The sequence below is a fragment of the Labrus bergylta genome, chromosome 20, assembly GCF_963930695.1.
Source record: "Labrus bergylta chromosome 20, fLabBer1.1, whole genome shotgun sequence".
In the NCBI taxonomy this organism is placed as follows: domain Eukaryota; kingdom Metazoa; phylum Chordata; class Actinopteri; order Labriformes; family Labridae; genus Labrus; species Labrus bergylta.
Window position 1 is genome coordinate 15,172,791 of NC_089214.1, and position 15,837 is coordinate 15,188,627.

The 15,837-nt window shown below is 39.0% G+C and overlaps 1 protein-coding gene across 1 annotated transcript in view; it reads right to left on the reverse strand.

Annotated features, from left to right (window-relative positions):
- Nucleotides 1-15,837, reverse strand: part of si:dkey-225n22.4 (collagen alpha-1(XXI) chain) — a 60,422-nt gene that overhangs the window by 30,549 nt on the left and 14,036 nt on the right. Inside the window, exons 15-17 of the mRNA XM_029277953.2 lie at nt 7,945-7,998; nt 2,588-2,632; nt 2,444-2,494 (exon numbers count right to left, since the gene is read on the reverse strand). Coding sequence (XP_029133786.2) covers nt 2,444-2,494; nt 2,588-2,632; nt 7,945-7,998 — 150 coding nt within the window. The remainder of the gene's footprint in view (nt 1-2,443; nt 2,495-2,587; nt 2,633-7,944; nt 7,999-15,837) is intronic.

Below are 15,837 nucleotides of genomic sequence, written 5' to 3' on the forward strand. Positions count from 1 at the left end.
GAAAGAGCTTGTGGTTTAAGAAAGGTGACCTCTGAAAGGTGATCTCTGCAGTTGGCTACTCCTGAGTTTAGCTGCTTTACACAAGGTAGAGAGATATGATTCAGAGGCAAATAACACTTTTATATATGTGTATATATATATATATATATATATGTCCAATTTAAGTTTCAAGTCAGTACTTTTCTCTTATATTTCTTTTTACACATCTGTTAAGATCATCCAAACTTGTTTCCATAGTGCAAATGTTTTTTTTGTCTTGAACGTGTGTTTAATGCCTCTCAATGCAGCTTTTAATATACGCCTCTCGTCATATCTATCTGTACTGTCTCTTTTCCCCCACAAGGGGGCAGCAGAGCTATAAACAACAGGAGCTGCTGATCACCATGGAGCACTGTGTATTCACAATTCTCCACTTTAATTGCATCTGGTCGTGTGTAATCTTGTATACCAGAGGGGGGTGCCCTTTCAGTGTGTACAGACATAACCCCACACACACTTTGATGGTAATTAAACAACCACTCAGCATCTTAAGGACACTGCTAAATAAACCAAACGGTCTCATACGGCGCCTGGGCTAAATTAATGATCACATTATGAGCTGACTGCTGAGATTCTAATGTGAGCGGCTATATGTTTGGACCTCTCGTTGAAGAGATATAATTTAGTAGGACTGCACTCATCATCGGCAAAATTCAAAAACAGGTGGACTCTAGTACCTACTTGTTACATGAGTGACAATTAGGAATATAAAAGAAGATATACTTTATTAATCCTGTGAGGGGGAAATTCAATTTTGCACTCTGTTGTTGAACATGTTTGTGTATTTCAACCTATGTTTGTGTTTGCACATGTTGAAATACACACATGAACAAATAGGATACACCAATGGAGAGGTCTTAGCCAAAAGGCTGATACTTTAACCCTTGTAAGTCTGCCGTCAAAAAAAGGTCTGAGCCTTTATTGGTATTTGTTCTTATTGTGATGTCACTCTTTGGAGGCCTTTCAAAAGCCTCATATCTCTAGGATCTTTGCAACCTAAGCGGAAAGGTTATGTTGGGTTCCTTTAATAATGGACATTTATCTAAATTGTCCTAAACCAAAAAAACATGACTTTTTTTTCTTCAAATCATGCTAGATAAACACAAAGGAGATGAAAAAAATGATTCTATCCTGGTATTTTTTATGTTTTTCATTCAGATGTCATTGTTTCTATACGATGGAGGATTAGGGCCTTGTTAAAAAAAAAAAAAAATCTAAAATTTCCCTTAAAGCCTTTAAAGAATAAAAGAATGAAGTCGTTATTTTAGTGTATATCAGAAGAGCAGCAGCAGCCTGTTCTCAAATGACAAACGTGGAGCATCTTGTTAAACTTTAGTGAAGGTTTCACTAATAAGGAAATAGGCTACTTCCTTGTGTAGTCGGTAAAAAACAGTTAGTTCAAGACCTTGTTTATCTGTAAAATGATGTATGAACAGGACACAAACTGGCTCTGAACAAGGCAGACAAGTGCAGATAACTGACAAAAGTAGTTGTGTTGGGGCTTTACTTGTGCAGATTTGAAACTACACCACTCATCATCTTCACATTTCATAAAATATCAGGACCCTGAAAAGATACTGCAAGAAACTGCGGCTTTTCCGAAGAGTCATTTGCGCGCAGGCTGGTCTAGAGCGTTTAATGTCCAATTTTTGTCCAATGTCCAATTTTATTTTATTTTTTTAACGTGGCCCTAATCCTCTGTCATATTTCTATGAGTAGTTGCAAAAGGTTTTATTTAAACTGAATTTTGCAAACAAAAATATCCTGCAGCCAGAGTGTTTTCTACAATTAAAAGTGCACCCTGTCTGTGTATGGACAGTTTATGCCACTTCCACTGCCAACTGGGACAACAGTCAACAGCCTGAATTAATAAGGACTTTTGAGGGGGGCGGGCTCTTGTTCAGTTTACTCCTAATTTGGACTGCCAGATTCCCTAGAGGCTGTATTGTTGTGTTTGTCATTGCTAACTCTACTGCTGGCTGGGGGAGTGAACAGAGACATGTGCTACTTCTATGTTGCCAGCTTCTTTTTTATGAGCTTGCAGAAAGCTTCACTGTTGGGAAGCATAGACCTGTCAAAGTGATCAAACTACGTATGACTGTTTCCTGAATCCTCCAAGAAAATGATGTTCCATCTGTGTCTGATTCTAATGGTGATATTATCCCCATTAAGTTCTCTGCTCATTAGGCCCCAGGTGAAAAGGGATTCATTAGAGACAACAACTTAGCTATCTGAGTTATCAATCAACCATAAGAGCACAAGAACAACCATTAGCTTACATATAATGGCTGGGAATCAAAATGTAACGTAACTCTTCCCCGTGTACTTTGGTATTGTCATGGGTGTCAATATGTGATTTCAGCATATTGAAGAATATTGTAAGGAGCGTGGATGGTTTACTCACCGGTCCGTTTATTCCTGATGGTCCTTCAGGCCCAGGCAATCCTGCCTCCCCCTGAAAAGACAATCAAGAAAACAGGAGGTAAGCAACTGATAAGGGTGAATTGAAGTCTACCTTTCAAAAAGTTTAGTTTTGGGTCACTGTTACCTGAGGTCCCTTTGGCCCCGCCTCTCCAGGAGGTCCCCGAGCACCCTGCAGAAAACACAATGAAGGATAACTGTTATAACTCTGCAGGATGCACATGTAACAGAATATACATGGTAACACTTGTTCCAAAGCTTTCTCACTTGCTCGGTTGCGTTAAAACTGTACTGTAGACCTTCAACCTCAAACTTATTGACAGCCATTTTTGGATCTTTCCATCAATACCGGCCAATAAATTGAACTTGACAGCTGGTTCTTTACTTTGGATACAGCGGTTGATCAGTCAATCTGAGATCAAGGTTCACTGTAAGTATATAATATAAACACTGGGTCAAATTTCTAAATGTATTTCTTAAATGGACAAACCCACACATAACCACTTATGTCATGTGGCAACCTCTGTGTTGAAAAATGAAGCCAATGTGAAGATGCAAAAAATCTGCAGTTCCTCGAGTGTCCACTTGAGGCCGGCTGCAGAGGCTAAAGATCCCCATTTAGGTTCCATGTTAAAAGGCCTATTTGATAGCAGAAATAAACATCTGTACAGCCTAGTTAAGAAATGGTATTTAGTTTATTTTGTGAATGGTAAAACCCATTTTTATAACTTAACCATTTTGGTAAAATTAAGGCAAAGACGTGTGTATATTTTGACATCGTGAGAGGTAGGGCTGATTTGACTGTCAAGTGGGTGCTTGAAGCTGTTTGCCATGAGGCTAAAGGCCTAAGTCTCACCTCTCTGCCTGTTTCTTGAGCACCTCCAATACGGCAGCATCCATCATTAGGCTTAATAACGCCTCTTAAATGTAGTCGAGTTCTCGACGATTAGTTCGTCAGAGCATCAGTCAACTGCCAGTCTCATAGTGGAGCTATATGTTTAATGTCTAATTTTTACATAGATTTTCCTGTTTTCTCCAATCATTTCTCGACTCATAGCCTATCTTGGTATGAATATGACTTTATTAAAACTTTTACTGGAATCTCCTTAGTGTGCGCGTTAACAAATCACCCGAAGTATTGATAGAAGAGAGTGCAATATGTTTAGAGAATTTCATTGGCTACAAGACATGTAAGTAATCGGCAGAATTGCGTGCAATTGGCTGGGGGAGAACAGGGGGAGGAACCTCCTTTCAACAGAGGCTCTTGTTGGCTGTTATAGGTTGCTATCAAGTGTCATCAAAAGGTCAGCGGAGAAGCGGAGTTTTTTTGACAGTCCCGTTGATCGTTATGGATGTAATGTGTTTGGACTTAATCTCTTAATGGATTTAAATCGTTGGGACTTGGCCAATCAGACTTGACTACGTAGATCCTGAATCGGGGACAGGCCTAATGAAGTTCATGGCCATGCATCAACACAGAGGAGCTTTAAAGCAGCTCATTGCTGTGTTTTTTTATTGTGGTAATTTGATGTCCTTGTTTCAGTCTTTCTGCAATTGTAGCAGTCAAATGAAAGTTCTCTGATAAATCCATTATTTGCTCCCTGCACAGAGTAATTGTCTAGCTTGAGAACATACTTGAGCATTTAGAGTATAAAAAAACCCCAAAACTTAGTGAAAGTATTGGGCAGGTAGCCGCAAACACAACTACAAGTACATTCTTTTGTTGCACTTTGGCTGATGATCTGTTCAAATAGTAAGCTTAATTTTGACTTTAGAGTTGGGTGTGCTGACCCTAAGTGGATATATAGCAAGGTATTTTTGTACTTTTTGCTGCAAATGACACTTCTACAACTTGGCTACAACTCTAATGTTTTTCTTTTAGACTTTTCTGATTCTACAGTGTCTCTCCTGTTCCTCCTTGTGAAATCAGAAGCCACTTTGTACCAGATTGATGGGAAAGTCAATAGAAAAGCCTACACCTGTTACTTACTTAGTTTTTTGGATAATACAGTCCCACAATTTAGGAACTGTCACATCAAATAAGGAGATGGTCATGATATCCCTGCATTAAGTCAATATGGATACGGACGCATAGTGCTACGCCCTGTCATGCCATGCATCATGTGTCAGATGGTAGACTGTGATCTATGGAGAGTTAAAGGCTTTGAAAATGGGACTCTGAAAGACTCCCTTCCTTTTGTACAAATACCGCTGGATCATACTGGAGGATCAGAGTGTTTTAGATTCAGAATATGTGAACCTGCACTGATGATAGCGCTACAGATAAGTTTGCTGTGTGACTATGTGTGATAAAGTCAATGAAGTGTAATCCTCAGGGTTGAAATAAGTCTGATGGATCGGGATATCAGCAGGTGTCTGACACGGTGGCTTTCCTTCAGTAACAACATCGGGGCTTATGCTCTGCTAACATTAAAAATACTTCCTGTTTACTCTCTGTCTTCCTCTCTGAATCCATTTCTGAAAAAAATGCTGTTCAGTGTCACATTCTGATGTCAGGAGAGTCCCATTTATCTGCAGTGGTAATTTATTCAAATATGTCAAGTATGTCAGACTGTGGAGGAAGGTGATGTCAAGTGAATGTAAGATTAACTCTGAACTATTAACCCTGATTTGAGACCTCTGGCTTTTTCAGGTACCATGGAGAAAATCACCATGTTGTCCTGAAAATATGAGATGCTTCCATGTTTCAGATGAAGGCATAAGCACTGATGACTAACATGTAAACCTGAAAAAAATCCACAAACGCATTAAGCGTAGCGGGCCCTGCATCATAACATTCACCTGACTCATCAATCTGTCAGCAGCAGGATCCATTATCTGTCTTTGGCAGATCGTGGTTATGGAAACACCATCATACGTTCACCCTGAGGTGAACAGAGGGCAGAGAGAGGAAAGGTGGGATGACAGACAAACTGAGAGGGCCGAAGGAGGGGAGGAGGGAGAGGAATTACAAAGAAGAGTGCTTTAGAAGCCTATCATCCTTTGCAGCTTACAAGTTTCTTCAGTTGCAGATTAGAATAGCAATCAGTTTTTCATGCAATTGTGAGAGGAGGAAACAATGCTGCCATGTTGTAGACTGTGCATGTAGCATGTTGAGATTTATACTTACTTAAGGACTTAGCTGAATTTGCATTAAGCATCACATTTTTCTCTTGTGCTTGCATTGGTGTTGCTCTTTAACTACTCTGCTGGTGACTGAATTATTTAACATAATGACCCCCCACCACAACCCCCCCCCCCCCCCCTGCAAAATTGAAAAAAAAAAGGTAGTTTCTTTGTATTGTTTATAACTTTTTGTGTGTGTTAAAAAGTGTCATCATCATCAACCTTTATTTAGGTTCTCGGAGAGATCATTGAGGGTGACCCTCATTTATAATGATGCTGAGAAAACATACATAAATGATAAACAACGAGAAATGGGATAAAGCTACTACAGAAAATAAAATCAATAAAAGAGCAATAAGAACAATAAAATATATACACTAAAATAATTTAAAAGCTTGAAATTCTAAGTGTGCAACCCTGTGAGAGACTACAGCTGTCTGCAGCTGTTTTCACTCGTGCATTCCTGAAATGTCTCTAGTGGGAGACTATTCCTGTCGGGTGGGAGCAGGGTGGGGGGGGGTCTCTGAGGCAAGTCATGACATAAAAGAACGAAGCAGCCGAGTCCACTATACAACACTATTTTGAGAATTTTATCAATGCTATGTGGTGTTGGACTGAACAAAAGAGAGGAGAAGAACATAATGGAGAACATAAAACATAATGCAGAAGTTTCAGTCATGATGAAGTTTACATGCAAGAAGATTGCATACCCGCGGTCTCAGGTCGTACTGAAGGGACAGCTTTGTTTTGATTTTATAGACTAATCTACTGGACATCTACTTTAAAAGCTGCTTATTGATTTAAGAGGTCTGACCTGTGTAGATTTTAAGACCATACATTTGCCATATAGGCAGAAAATTCAGGATCATAGCAACACTTTTTTTTAACAATTATCAGTCCAAATTGTACAAATAAAAACCTTGTGTAACATGATTTCTTTTTTCTGATAACATCAGCTTTAACCCAGCAGGTAGATGTAACAAAAAGCTCAATATCATTCATGTTGTGAAATGTGTGCAGAGATATTACGTCTACTTTCATTGATGCATTTGAGCCTCTGTAAATGTAAGCCCCTTTGTGGATGACTTTGAGTAACAGCCAAAGAGCCTGAAATGAATGCGGAGACAGTTTTATGCAGCCTCTGTTGCAGGGCAATTACAACTGGGACAATGTAATAGTGTATAGTAAAACTATTTACGATAATAAGACGTGCATTCACAGTTCTCGTTTCCCAGCACTTCATGTAAATTTCAGCTTGATTAAGAAGGGTTTGGTTTCTGGGTGCAGTGGGAGAGGTTCCTCTGCACGCAATCCTGTCTGCTTCAGAGGACTGTGTGGTCTGTGTGTGTTCATATGTTAACATGGGTTCCCTCTGTGAGTTAATTCGGGGTTACAGAGTGTCTGGATATCAGTACTGAAGGCTGTGTAATTAATGAGGAGGGGACAAACAAGTTCCCCAGTGTGTGTGTGTGTGTGTGTGTGTGTGTGTGTGTGTGTGTGTGTGTGTGTGTGTGTGTGTGTGTGTGTGTGTGTGTGTGTGTGTGTGTGTGTGTGTGTGTGTGTGTGTGTGTGTGTGTACTACAGGTATATGCATACATGATGCATGTGTTTTTATTTCTCTGTATGTGTGCTCCCCTTAAAGGCCTGCCTCCTATAAAGTGTGACTGTGAGGTTGTGGGGTGTAACACTTGTGACTTTACCAGCCTCACAATTACAGACACAGGATGTAAGAGTGTGAACATAAAGAGTACATAAACATAGAATAACATTCCACAATTATGGTTTTTCAAAGGGCAGCGTTAAAGCAGAATTACTTGAAATAGGGACTTTCCATATGAATAAACCTGTTTTATTTATTTTAGTCTATTCCACTTCATATAAGCTGTTTTCACATGTGCACTGTATTTCTGGCAGGCTGTCCCTGAAATCCTTCTCAGTTGCTTGTTTTACATGCCCACCTCACAGCAAGACACCTTCCCTGTGTGTGTGTGTGTGTGTGTGTGTGTGTGTGTGTGTGTGCGTGTGTGCATGAGTGTGTCCGTTAACAGTGAGTTTACTAGCACACCGCAGTGTATAAAACCCACAATGAATCCGAGCCCTCGTGTTTGTGTGCTGATGACTCCTTCCTTTAAACCTTTAAGGGACCTTATAAAAAGTAGCTCCTTCTTCCACTGAATGCAGAGTTAACAGAAATCTTATTTTGTAACCAGTCTTTGCATTCAGAGGCAACTATACCTCAGCATTCTTGTTGTTATCGCTGCAAATGAATTCTGGGGTAGTGTTTAAGATTCAATGTCTTATAGCGGAACCCTTTTAAGAGTTGAAATATGTTGAATATAATAATTAGAATTAACTCACCGAGGCACCTTGAGGTCCAGCGTCACCAGTAGGCCCAGGGTCTCCAATCACACCCTGAGGACACAACAGACGTGTCAGTGTCTTTCACCTTCAAGTGTTGATATTTCACATGCAAGCATAAATTTAGGAGGGCCACTCGACAAGCCCCTTTGGGTTTATTTGGCTCCTCCAGGACATTTCTTTCAAAATGCATATTTTGTTAATTAACTAATCATTATGTACTTTCTGTTTTTTCCATTGATCTATTATGTTTGTTTGTTTTTGTTGCAGGGGAATAAAATAAAATACAAATTAAAGATTTGACACTATTTATTTTTATTACCTCTACATATATTTCAGTGAAAATAACACAACAAGCAGGATATAATCCAGAGAATAGACATGTACTATGGTGAACCTACATGAACTTAGGAATTGAAGTACAGCTGTGCTTCAAATAAGTCAGTGTGTTGCAAAGACTGGACCTAACTGATAATATGTAAAAAGTTCATATGTGAAACACTTGCCCCTACTTACAATATATATTTGGACTTGTTGAACCTGGGATTAATTTTGGATATTGCTTCACAGATTTGATTTAAACTGTAAATTATATTGCTATCATATTTGTCCATACTGCTATTACAGACAGGGCTTCAACAAGTGTAATTTTGTTTTTGTATCACATACTAAACCTTTACTTGCATCTAAGAGAACCATTTGTATTTAGCCTGTTGTAAGTTCATCTCTGGTAGCAACAGTGACGCATGAAAACCAGCTTGTGTGGCGAGTCCTGTGGTCAGTTCTTACAGTGTAAGTCGGCAGCTTGTTAAAAGACGAAAAATGAACAGCAACAAACAAGCACATTTTAAGCCACAACACAACATGCAACTTAGGTTTTAACTAATCCAAGACACAAATATACACTGCTCGGTTTTTCCCTCAGACCTCTCCATACTGTTTTTTTTTTATGCAGTAGGAAGCAAGCGATGTGTGAACAAGTTCCAGTATGTCCCACTTTAATACACTGGTAATGAACATGTGAAAGAAGCTGTAAAACATATTGTGGCGATGCAAGCTAGTCATTGTACATTTTCATGATGTTCCCCGCAGAGCTTGTACGTATTTATTTATTATACAAATGTCTGCAAAAAGAATTTGTTTTCCACTAAATACATACATTTAACATCTGTTCTGCACACAGCACTGAAATCTGTGCAGGAAATGCTGACTCATCAAACCCTATGTTTGACTTTTTGCTGTGTCAGTCATGTTACATTTATCCTGCCTTTTTTTTTTTAACATGTTGAGATCATCCTTAAAGGGGCACTATGGAGTTTTGGTAGAGAAGTTTGAAAGTTGGAGACATTTACAGATTATGTTGCATATGTTCATCACTCTCCATATAACAAGCTTCTGTTTCTCCATTTGCTTTCTTCTTGTGTCTTTAGTCTACTTTTGCACTATAAACACATTTTTGTAATTCTAATTGAACAAATAAGCAAAGATCATTATCAGAATTCCTTGATCGGCTTCGTTTGACATTTGTGTTTGAAGCTGGAAGGGCCAGTGTCTACTAACGCTGTATTTTGTGCTGGCAGCGTCCATTTTTTGTACACACCCCGATGCAGATCAGCGTTTTCAGCGCTCAGCGTCCTAAACACAAAAACATCCTCTTCGTCAGCTGTGCAAAGTGCTCAGTTGAAAATAGTTAATTTTGGTAACACCACCTCGCTTGTCTATGCCAACCATGTCACAGGCCAAATAAAATTAAGAAAGGTATGAACTTTTTATAGCGGAGAAACTTATCCGACTCATCTTTTCGAGGGTGCAATTTCCAGGAATCAGTGAGTACAGTATTTTATGCACTCACAACTCCCTTCTGAACGTGTAGAAATGTTGATTTGACTACAAAACAGAAGAATTAAGTGTATTGTGAAGAGGGTCAAATGGTTTTATTTCACCTTTATACAGAACTTTATGTTGATTTTAAAAAGGAGTTTCAATCAGCCTTGTTAGAAACGACAGTAGCGCCAGATGGTATTGTTTTGTTAGCAGCGCCGTTAATTAAGAACAGTCATACATTTAAAAGAGAGAGAGCCTTGTTGTTTTATTAGTTCAAACTGATTGTATTTAATGAATTAATGTTTCAAGTACTGTGCTGCTATAATGGTTTCAATAAAACGTAAACTAAAAAAAGACGTGCATGTTGCTCATTAATTATTAATCGATTAATTGATTGTTAAGGTGTTCAACTATCGGTTAAGAAAAAATACTGAAATTGGCATCCCTACTAGCAACAGTTAGCATAGGTGTAAAGTGCTCTGAATTTATCGTCATAAGTGCGGCTTGTGCAAAAAAAACATATTTTAAATAACTTTAAAAAAACACATTGAAGACAATCTAGGAATTCTGAATGTGGATGAAATCATGAGTCATGAATCAAGTCTGTTCCTGCATGTTGGGTCATAAAATGTTGGGCAACTGGCTTGTTTGAAACAAGATCTTGTGACATCATTTAAGTTGGCTCACTTTTGGCTCAGTGCTCAACCCTTTGAACCCACTTTTGACTTGAATCTGGTCTTCCTCTAAACCTGGATTAAACGTTGGTCTAAAAATACTCCTGGTTAAATGCTCTGCAGGGCTTTACGTATGACACCATCAGGTTTGACGCCTTCTCCTTCTGTTGGAGCTATCTGCTGACACAGAGGTTACCCAGTCTCACCATCATATATTTTGAGAGCAGAGGTCTGCATGGTGGCAATGAGGAAACAACTGAATTAGCTCCCACTGCGTCTGTTTTCTTTTGAAGTGTCTTGCCGCACAACGCACATAAACCAGTAAGAGCAGCAGACCTCATAATTACACAGCCAAGACGCCCGCCACGGACCAATAAATGACAAGATGACATAAATCTGGATGTCTACAACAAGAGAAAATAGACAAGTGAACCATAGCAGGCCAACACAGGCCTGTGAGAAGACTAATCTGCTACTTCAGACCAAAGAAAGTGCAACTGTTTGATGTGTCTAAGTCGAACAACACTTGAATGAATCCTTGAGGGGGATCTAAAAGAAACATCAACAAAAGATAAAGACAGCTAGTAGAACAATACTCGAACAAAACGAGTCTATCTCAGAGCAGACCTTTTGAAACAGAGGATCAAAATAAACATTGTACTGCTTCTACAGCTACAGAGAAGGGAGTTAACGCCATGCAGTTCACTGGCTGGGCTCTAGCCGTTTAGAGACCAGAAACATAAGGATCTCTGATGTCCAGAAGTAAGTAGATCTGCAGCCTCAAATCCCAACACCAATTCGCAAAAGACAGATTTACAAAAGACCAATCCCAAATGTGAATTATTCTAGGACCAACTTTATAACAAAATCACACAGCCACCCTTTGTTTTGTCATAAGCGTTTAGTTTTTAACCAATGTACAGTTTATGATGTTGTTTGGTTTCTGCTTGTTGTTGTGCTACCTGTGTTTTGTCAGGTTCTGTGTACATTTGTGTACGTGTGCACCATCAACCTACAGATGGAAATTAGCCGGTGGCTATAATCTGTCATATTTACATATTTCTGTTCATTAATGTGCTGTCCCCTTTTTTTAATGAACACCTGATATCAATGGCTGGAACACTGCTCTAAAGGGAGTGCAGAGGAGCATGTTAGACTGCAGCTCTGACTCCTGGTCTCACTATCGTTATGATTTGGGACGAGTAAACTCAGCCATATGTCTAGATAAAGGAGCTCAAAGTGTGATAAATGCCGTCACGCCAAGCTTTCCCCATAATGTCCTCCAATTAGCAACGAAGCCCACATTGTTTGCTGGACACCACCAGGACAGCCACCAGTTGAATGTTGAAATGGTCATCTCATTATTTGTCTGAATCGTCAGGGAACCAGAGAAAACAACAGTCACATACACTTAAGTTCAACTTCAGACAGAAGTGTTGCATCATTGGTAGGCTACACTTACGACATGAACTATCATCCAACTTGTTTAAAAAACTTCAAAGACTTCAGAAACGTGTAAATTAGCAGTGACTAACAATTGCCTGAAAAGCACTCCTCTTTACAGTCATCATAATGAAGAAACCCAATACTAGACAAATGTTTGGTTTGGTTTGGCCTGACGCATATTCCGCAGCACATAAAAGAGGAGCTCTTAGACCTGTCCATTTCCAATGCCAGGTGGTTTTGCTCAGATAACTGTTCCTATTGGACACCTCCAGGCTATGATGGTACATCCAACTGGTAGCAGACCCTCTAACTGGTGCTGATCAACAATTTCATGGAGGGATTGCCAATCCAATCTGAATTGTAATGCCTTGGGATATCACAGGAGGAGTGGGAGTATATAGCATGCCAGATACTTCAAAGTCTTTAATGCTTTATCAAATACATAAAAACATTTATCGTAAAGGTTTGGAGTTGTCAATCAAGGTATTTAACAATGAGATATCGATAACATGTCAAGACACACATTGAAAAACATCTGTCAGGGATCAGAAAGGTCATGAACTCATAAGTCTTGAACTTTTAATATTGGCAAAGATATACTGTTTCTGACAAGCAAATTCACACAAAATTGTCAACCCGTCCTTGAAGATTTAAGGATCGGTTGGCCCAAGAGCGTTAAATTACTACTTTGTACCTACGCGGCAGCCCTTATCAAAACTGCTGGACGCCTGTCCCGTACAATCTCTGGAGAAACAGGGAGGGAGATGCTGTCATTTCAAATCTGAAATGTCATCATTTAAAGTGCCACAGACTAAATTCCATTCATTATTACTTTAACAGGTGGCGCCAAGTAAAACAAACAAAAAAAACCACAACTATCTGCTTGGATAGATGTCATGAAAGGTAAGTGAGAAAATGTGGTTTTGTGGGTGTGTTTGTTTGTTGTGTGTAATTTTGGTGAACTGACTCTTTAAGCTGTCATGTCTTAAAAGTGATTTAGATAATGTGTCGCAGCTAATGTCTGTATTTAGAAAGTTAAAAAAAAAAAAACAATCATGAAAAAATAAGGAGACATATCATAACTTCATGCAGAGCACTGAGGGAGCCTATTGTGCGTTTGTTGTGCTTGTCAACCAACTTACACATTGCATTCCATTGACAATGTCAGTGTCAATGCTCAGTGCTGGAGGGAGAAGAGCAAACCTTTCTCACCTGGGGTTTATGTTGCAGACGATCGCAGGTCAGTAATGTTGAGCTACCAGAAGCTGCTGCCAATCCATCTACTGTACATGGTTGGGTTGTGCAGGCGAATAGTGGTAAGGGTACTAAGTATTGACACCTGGTTTGCTCGCATAAAAAGGAGCCTATCGTAAAATTGGCAATGCACCATGTTGTAGGTAATGTGACTGATCAGGGTCAGAGTCATGTGTCTGTACCATAGACTGTAAATATTAATGGATGAAGCTTGAATGTCATCACCCATTGGTTTCTGAAGGGCTGTTTTGGGAGCCATATTATAAATGCTGACTATGAAAAGTTTGGTCAACCTAACAAAACACCAAGAGCTGGAGCTGAGGTAGGCCTTAAGCCTATTGGCAAACTGCTACACCACGGTTGCTTGCAGTCGAGTCATTCACGTCCCTAATTATGCATAACTTGAATCCTTCATAATTCAAAACTGGTGAGCCATTTTTTTTTTAAATCACTGTTACAGTATGAGCCGATAAAGACATTAAGTAGTCACACCAAAAATGTTGGTTTTTTTTGACCAGGCCAGACATTTTTATATTGGGTGTGTATGAGACTTTAGGAACTGCAGCTTTCTTTGCCCATCTGCAGTGGCTTCATTTTTCAACACCGGAGGTGGCTGCTTGGTCTGTAAGGAGAAATCTATTGCTCACTACTGAACGTCCTGGAGGAATTGCCTGGACTTTAATGCTTCAGTTCACCATCCCTATAGTGCTGTATGAGCAACATACTTCTTCACACTCAAAAAGATCATAAGAAAAAGCAGTCAAATCATTGGAGTGGGTTTGGAAATCCTAAAAACAGCATTGACAGCCGGATGACAAAAATAAGGACTACAAATAGCCTCAGACACACAGTCCATAACAATACAGACAGTTACCTTCAGGTCACAGGAAAAGATCTCTGACTGTCACGACAAAGCTGTGCCATTTCTATAGGTTTGTGACCACTTCCATTAGACTGAATTACACCTAAGCTAGTCTGGGTGCTTGACCGACCACCAATACTATTATTATTCATCTTTGGAAAGCTTTAGTCTTACTTATTCTTACCCTTGATATCTATAACTGCTTCAACCATTTCACATGTATGTTGTTGAATTGAATGTAGTTATTTAATAGGAACAATGTAATTTAACATAGTTTCAGTACAAAGCATGTAACTGATGTGCTGCTTAAAGAGTATATATATATATATATATATATATATATATATGGCTATTACTAATTTCCAACTCGTGTCCCTAGTTGACTTCCTTTTTTAGTAGTCTGCCTAGCTTTGTGTTGTCTTTGCACTGATGCTTTCATACAAACTAATTTCCTAACAGATAAATTAAGTTCTTTAAATTTAATTGAGTTCAATTGTACACCCTATTTTCTTATTTGTTTTGTGGATAAAAGCTTAGATTCTTACATCTTAACTTGTGGGGAACAACTGATGATTCTGAGGTCTAGCAGCCTTCAGGATGGAGACACTCTTACTTACAGACATAATTAGAATCTCTCTGAAATGACTGCTAAATTACAAACATCAGCGGTTAAAAATACGCCCCGCTAAAGAAAAAATGGCTTCCTTCTGATTTTAAAGATCACACTATTGTCATATGTTTATGTATTTAACTAACATAATTTATAGCCTTCGACTTCTTCTTATGTTATTTTGGATTTCCCCATACCACATTATAGAACTTTGCCATTTTAAATATAGAAACCATCTTCCAAAACTTTTTCTTCCAGGTACCGGTTACAACATTAGCAATTATAGAGAAGTATGTAATGTACAGTACAATGGCTCTATGTCTCTCTGACATGAAAACTCTGCACAGCTGCCTCTAAAAATCCATAATTCTTGGTTGTAAAGAAAACTGTCTTTTAATAAGAGACCAAAAAGTACAAGAAACCTGATCATTTTCAAAAGATGCTTCACCTGAGTGTGAAACATGGCATCAAAAATTGTTTGAAGGTTGATGTATAGCAAGTTTCTGTCGTAAAGCTTTGTATGTGTGTGGCAGAGTGTGATTAAAGAGCATGCTGACAGCCTTAAGCCTTGTACAGCATGTCTAAGTTTAGGCCTCATTAACATTCAATGGAACTGTCATGGATGGGTGGGCAGAAATGTCTTTACAGTCGACAGAAGATGTTTCCTGAGGCGGCGACCACACTTGGAGCTAACTTGGTTCTGGTAAGTTCAGGGTTGTACTTTTTTTTCACAACATCAATATCACTGTATGCTAACTCCCTTGTACTCGTATGGGAGTTGAATGCTGTTTAAGCAGCAGAATTTTGAAGGAGAGATTCTCACTCCTTTGGTGAACCTCATAAACTTCAACATTGTCACACTTTCTGTATGTTAAACCTAAGTGAAAGAAATATGGACAGGTACTGGTTCCTAGAGTCCATGATTCCAAGTGTTTTAGCCATTTAGGCTGTACTCGGTGCCATTTTAACCCCTATTGCAGACAAAGGGAGGGTCAAGAGAACTTCATTATCTAAACAAAAGCTGCTTCAGTCAGCGTTGTTATAATGGCAGGGTATGAATGTTATTCTGTATGAGATCATGTAATGGAACACCATTTAAGGGTCTTTTAATGGTTTAAAACATGTGTCATAAGACACCAGTGTTGGGAGTTCAGCGTTACTGTAATGCCACTACTATTGTTAACTAGTAGTGTATCTTGTTACTTTTCAGACTTTTCAACACT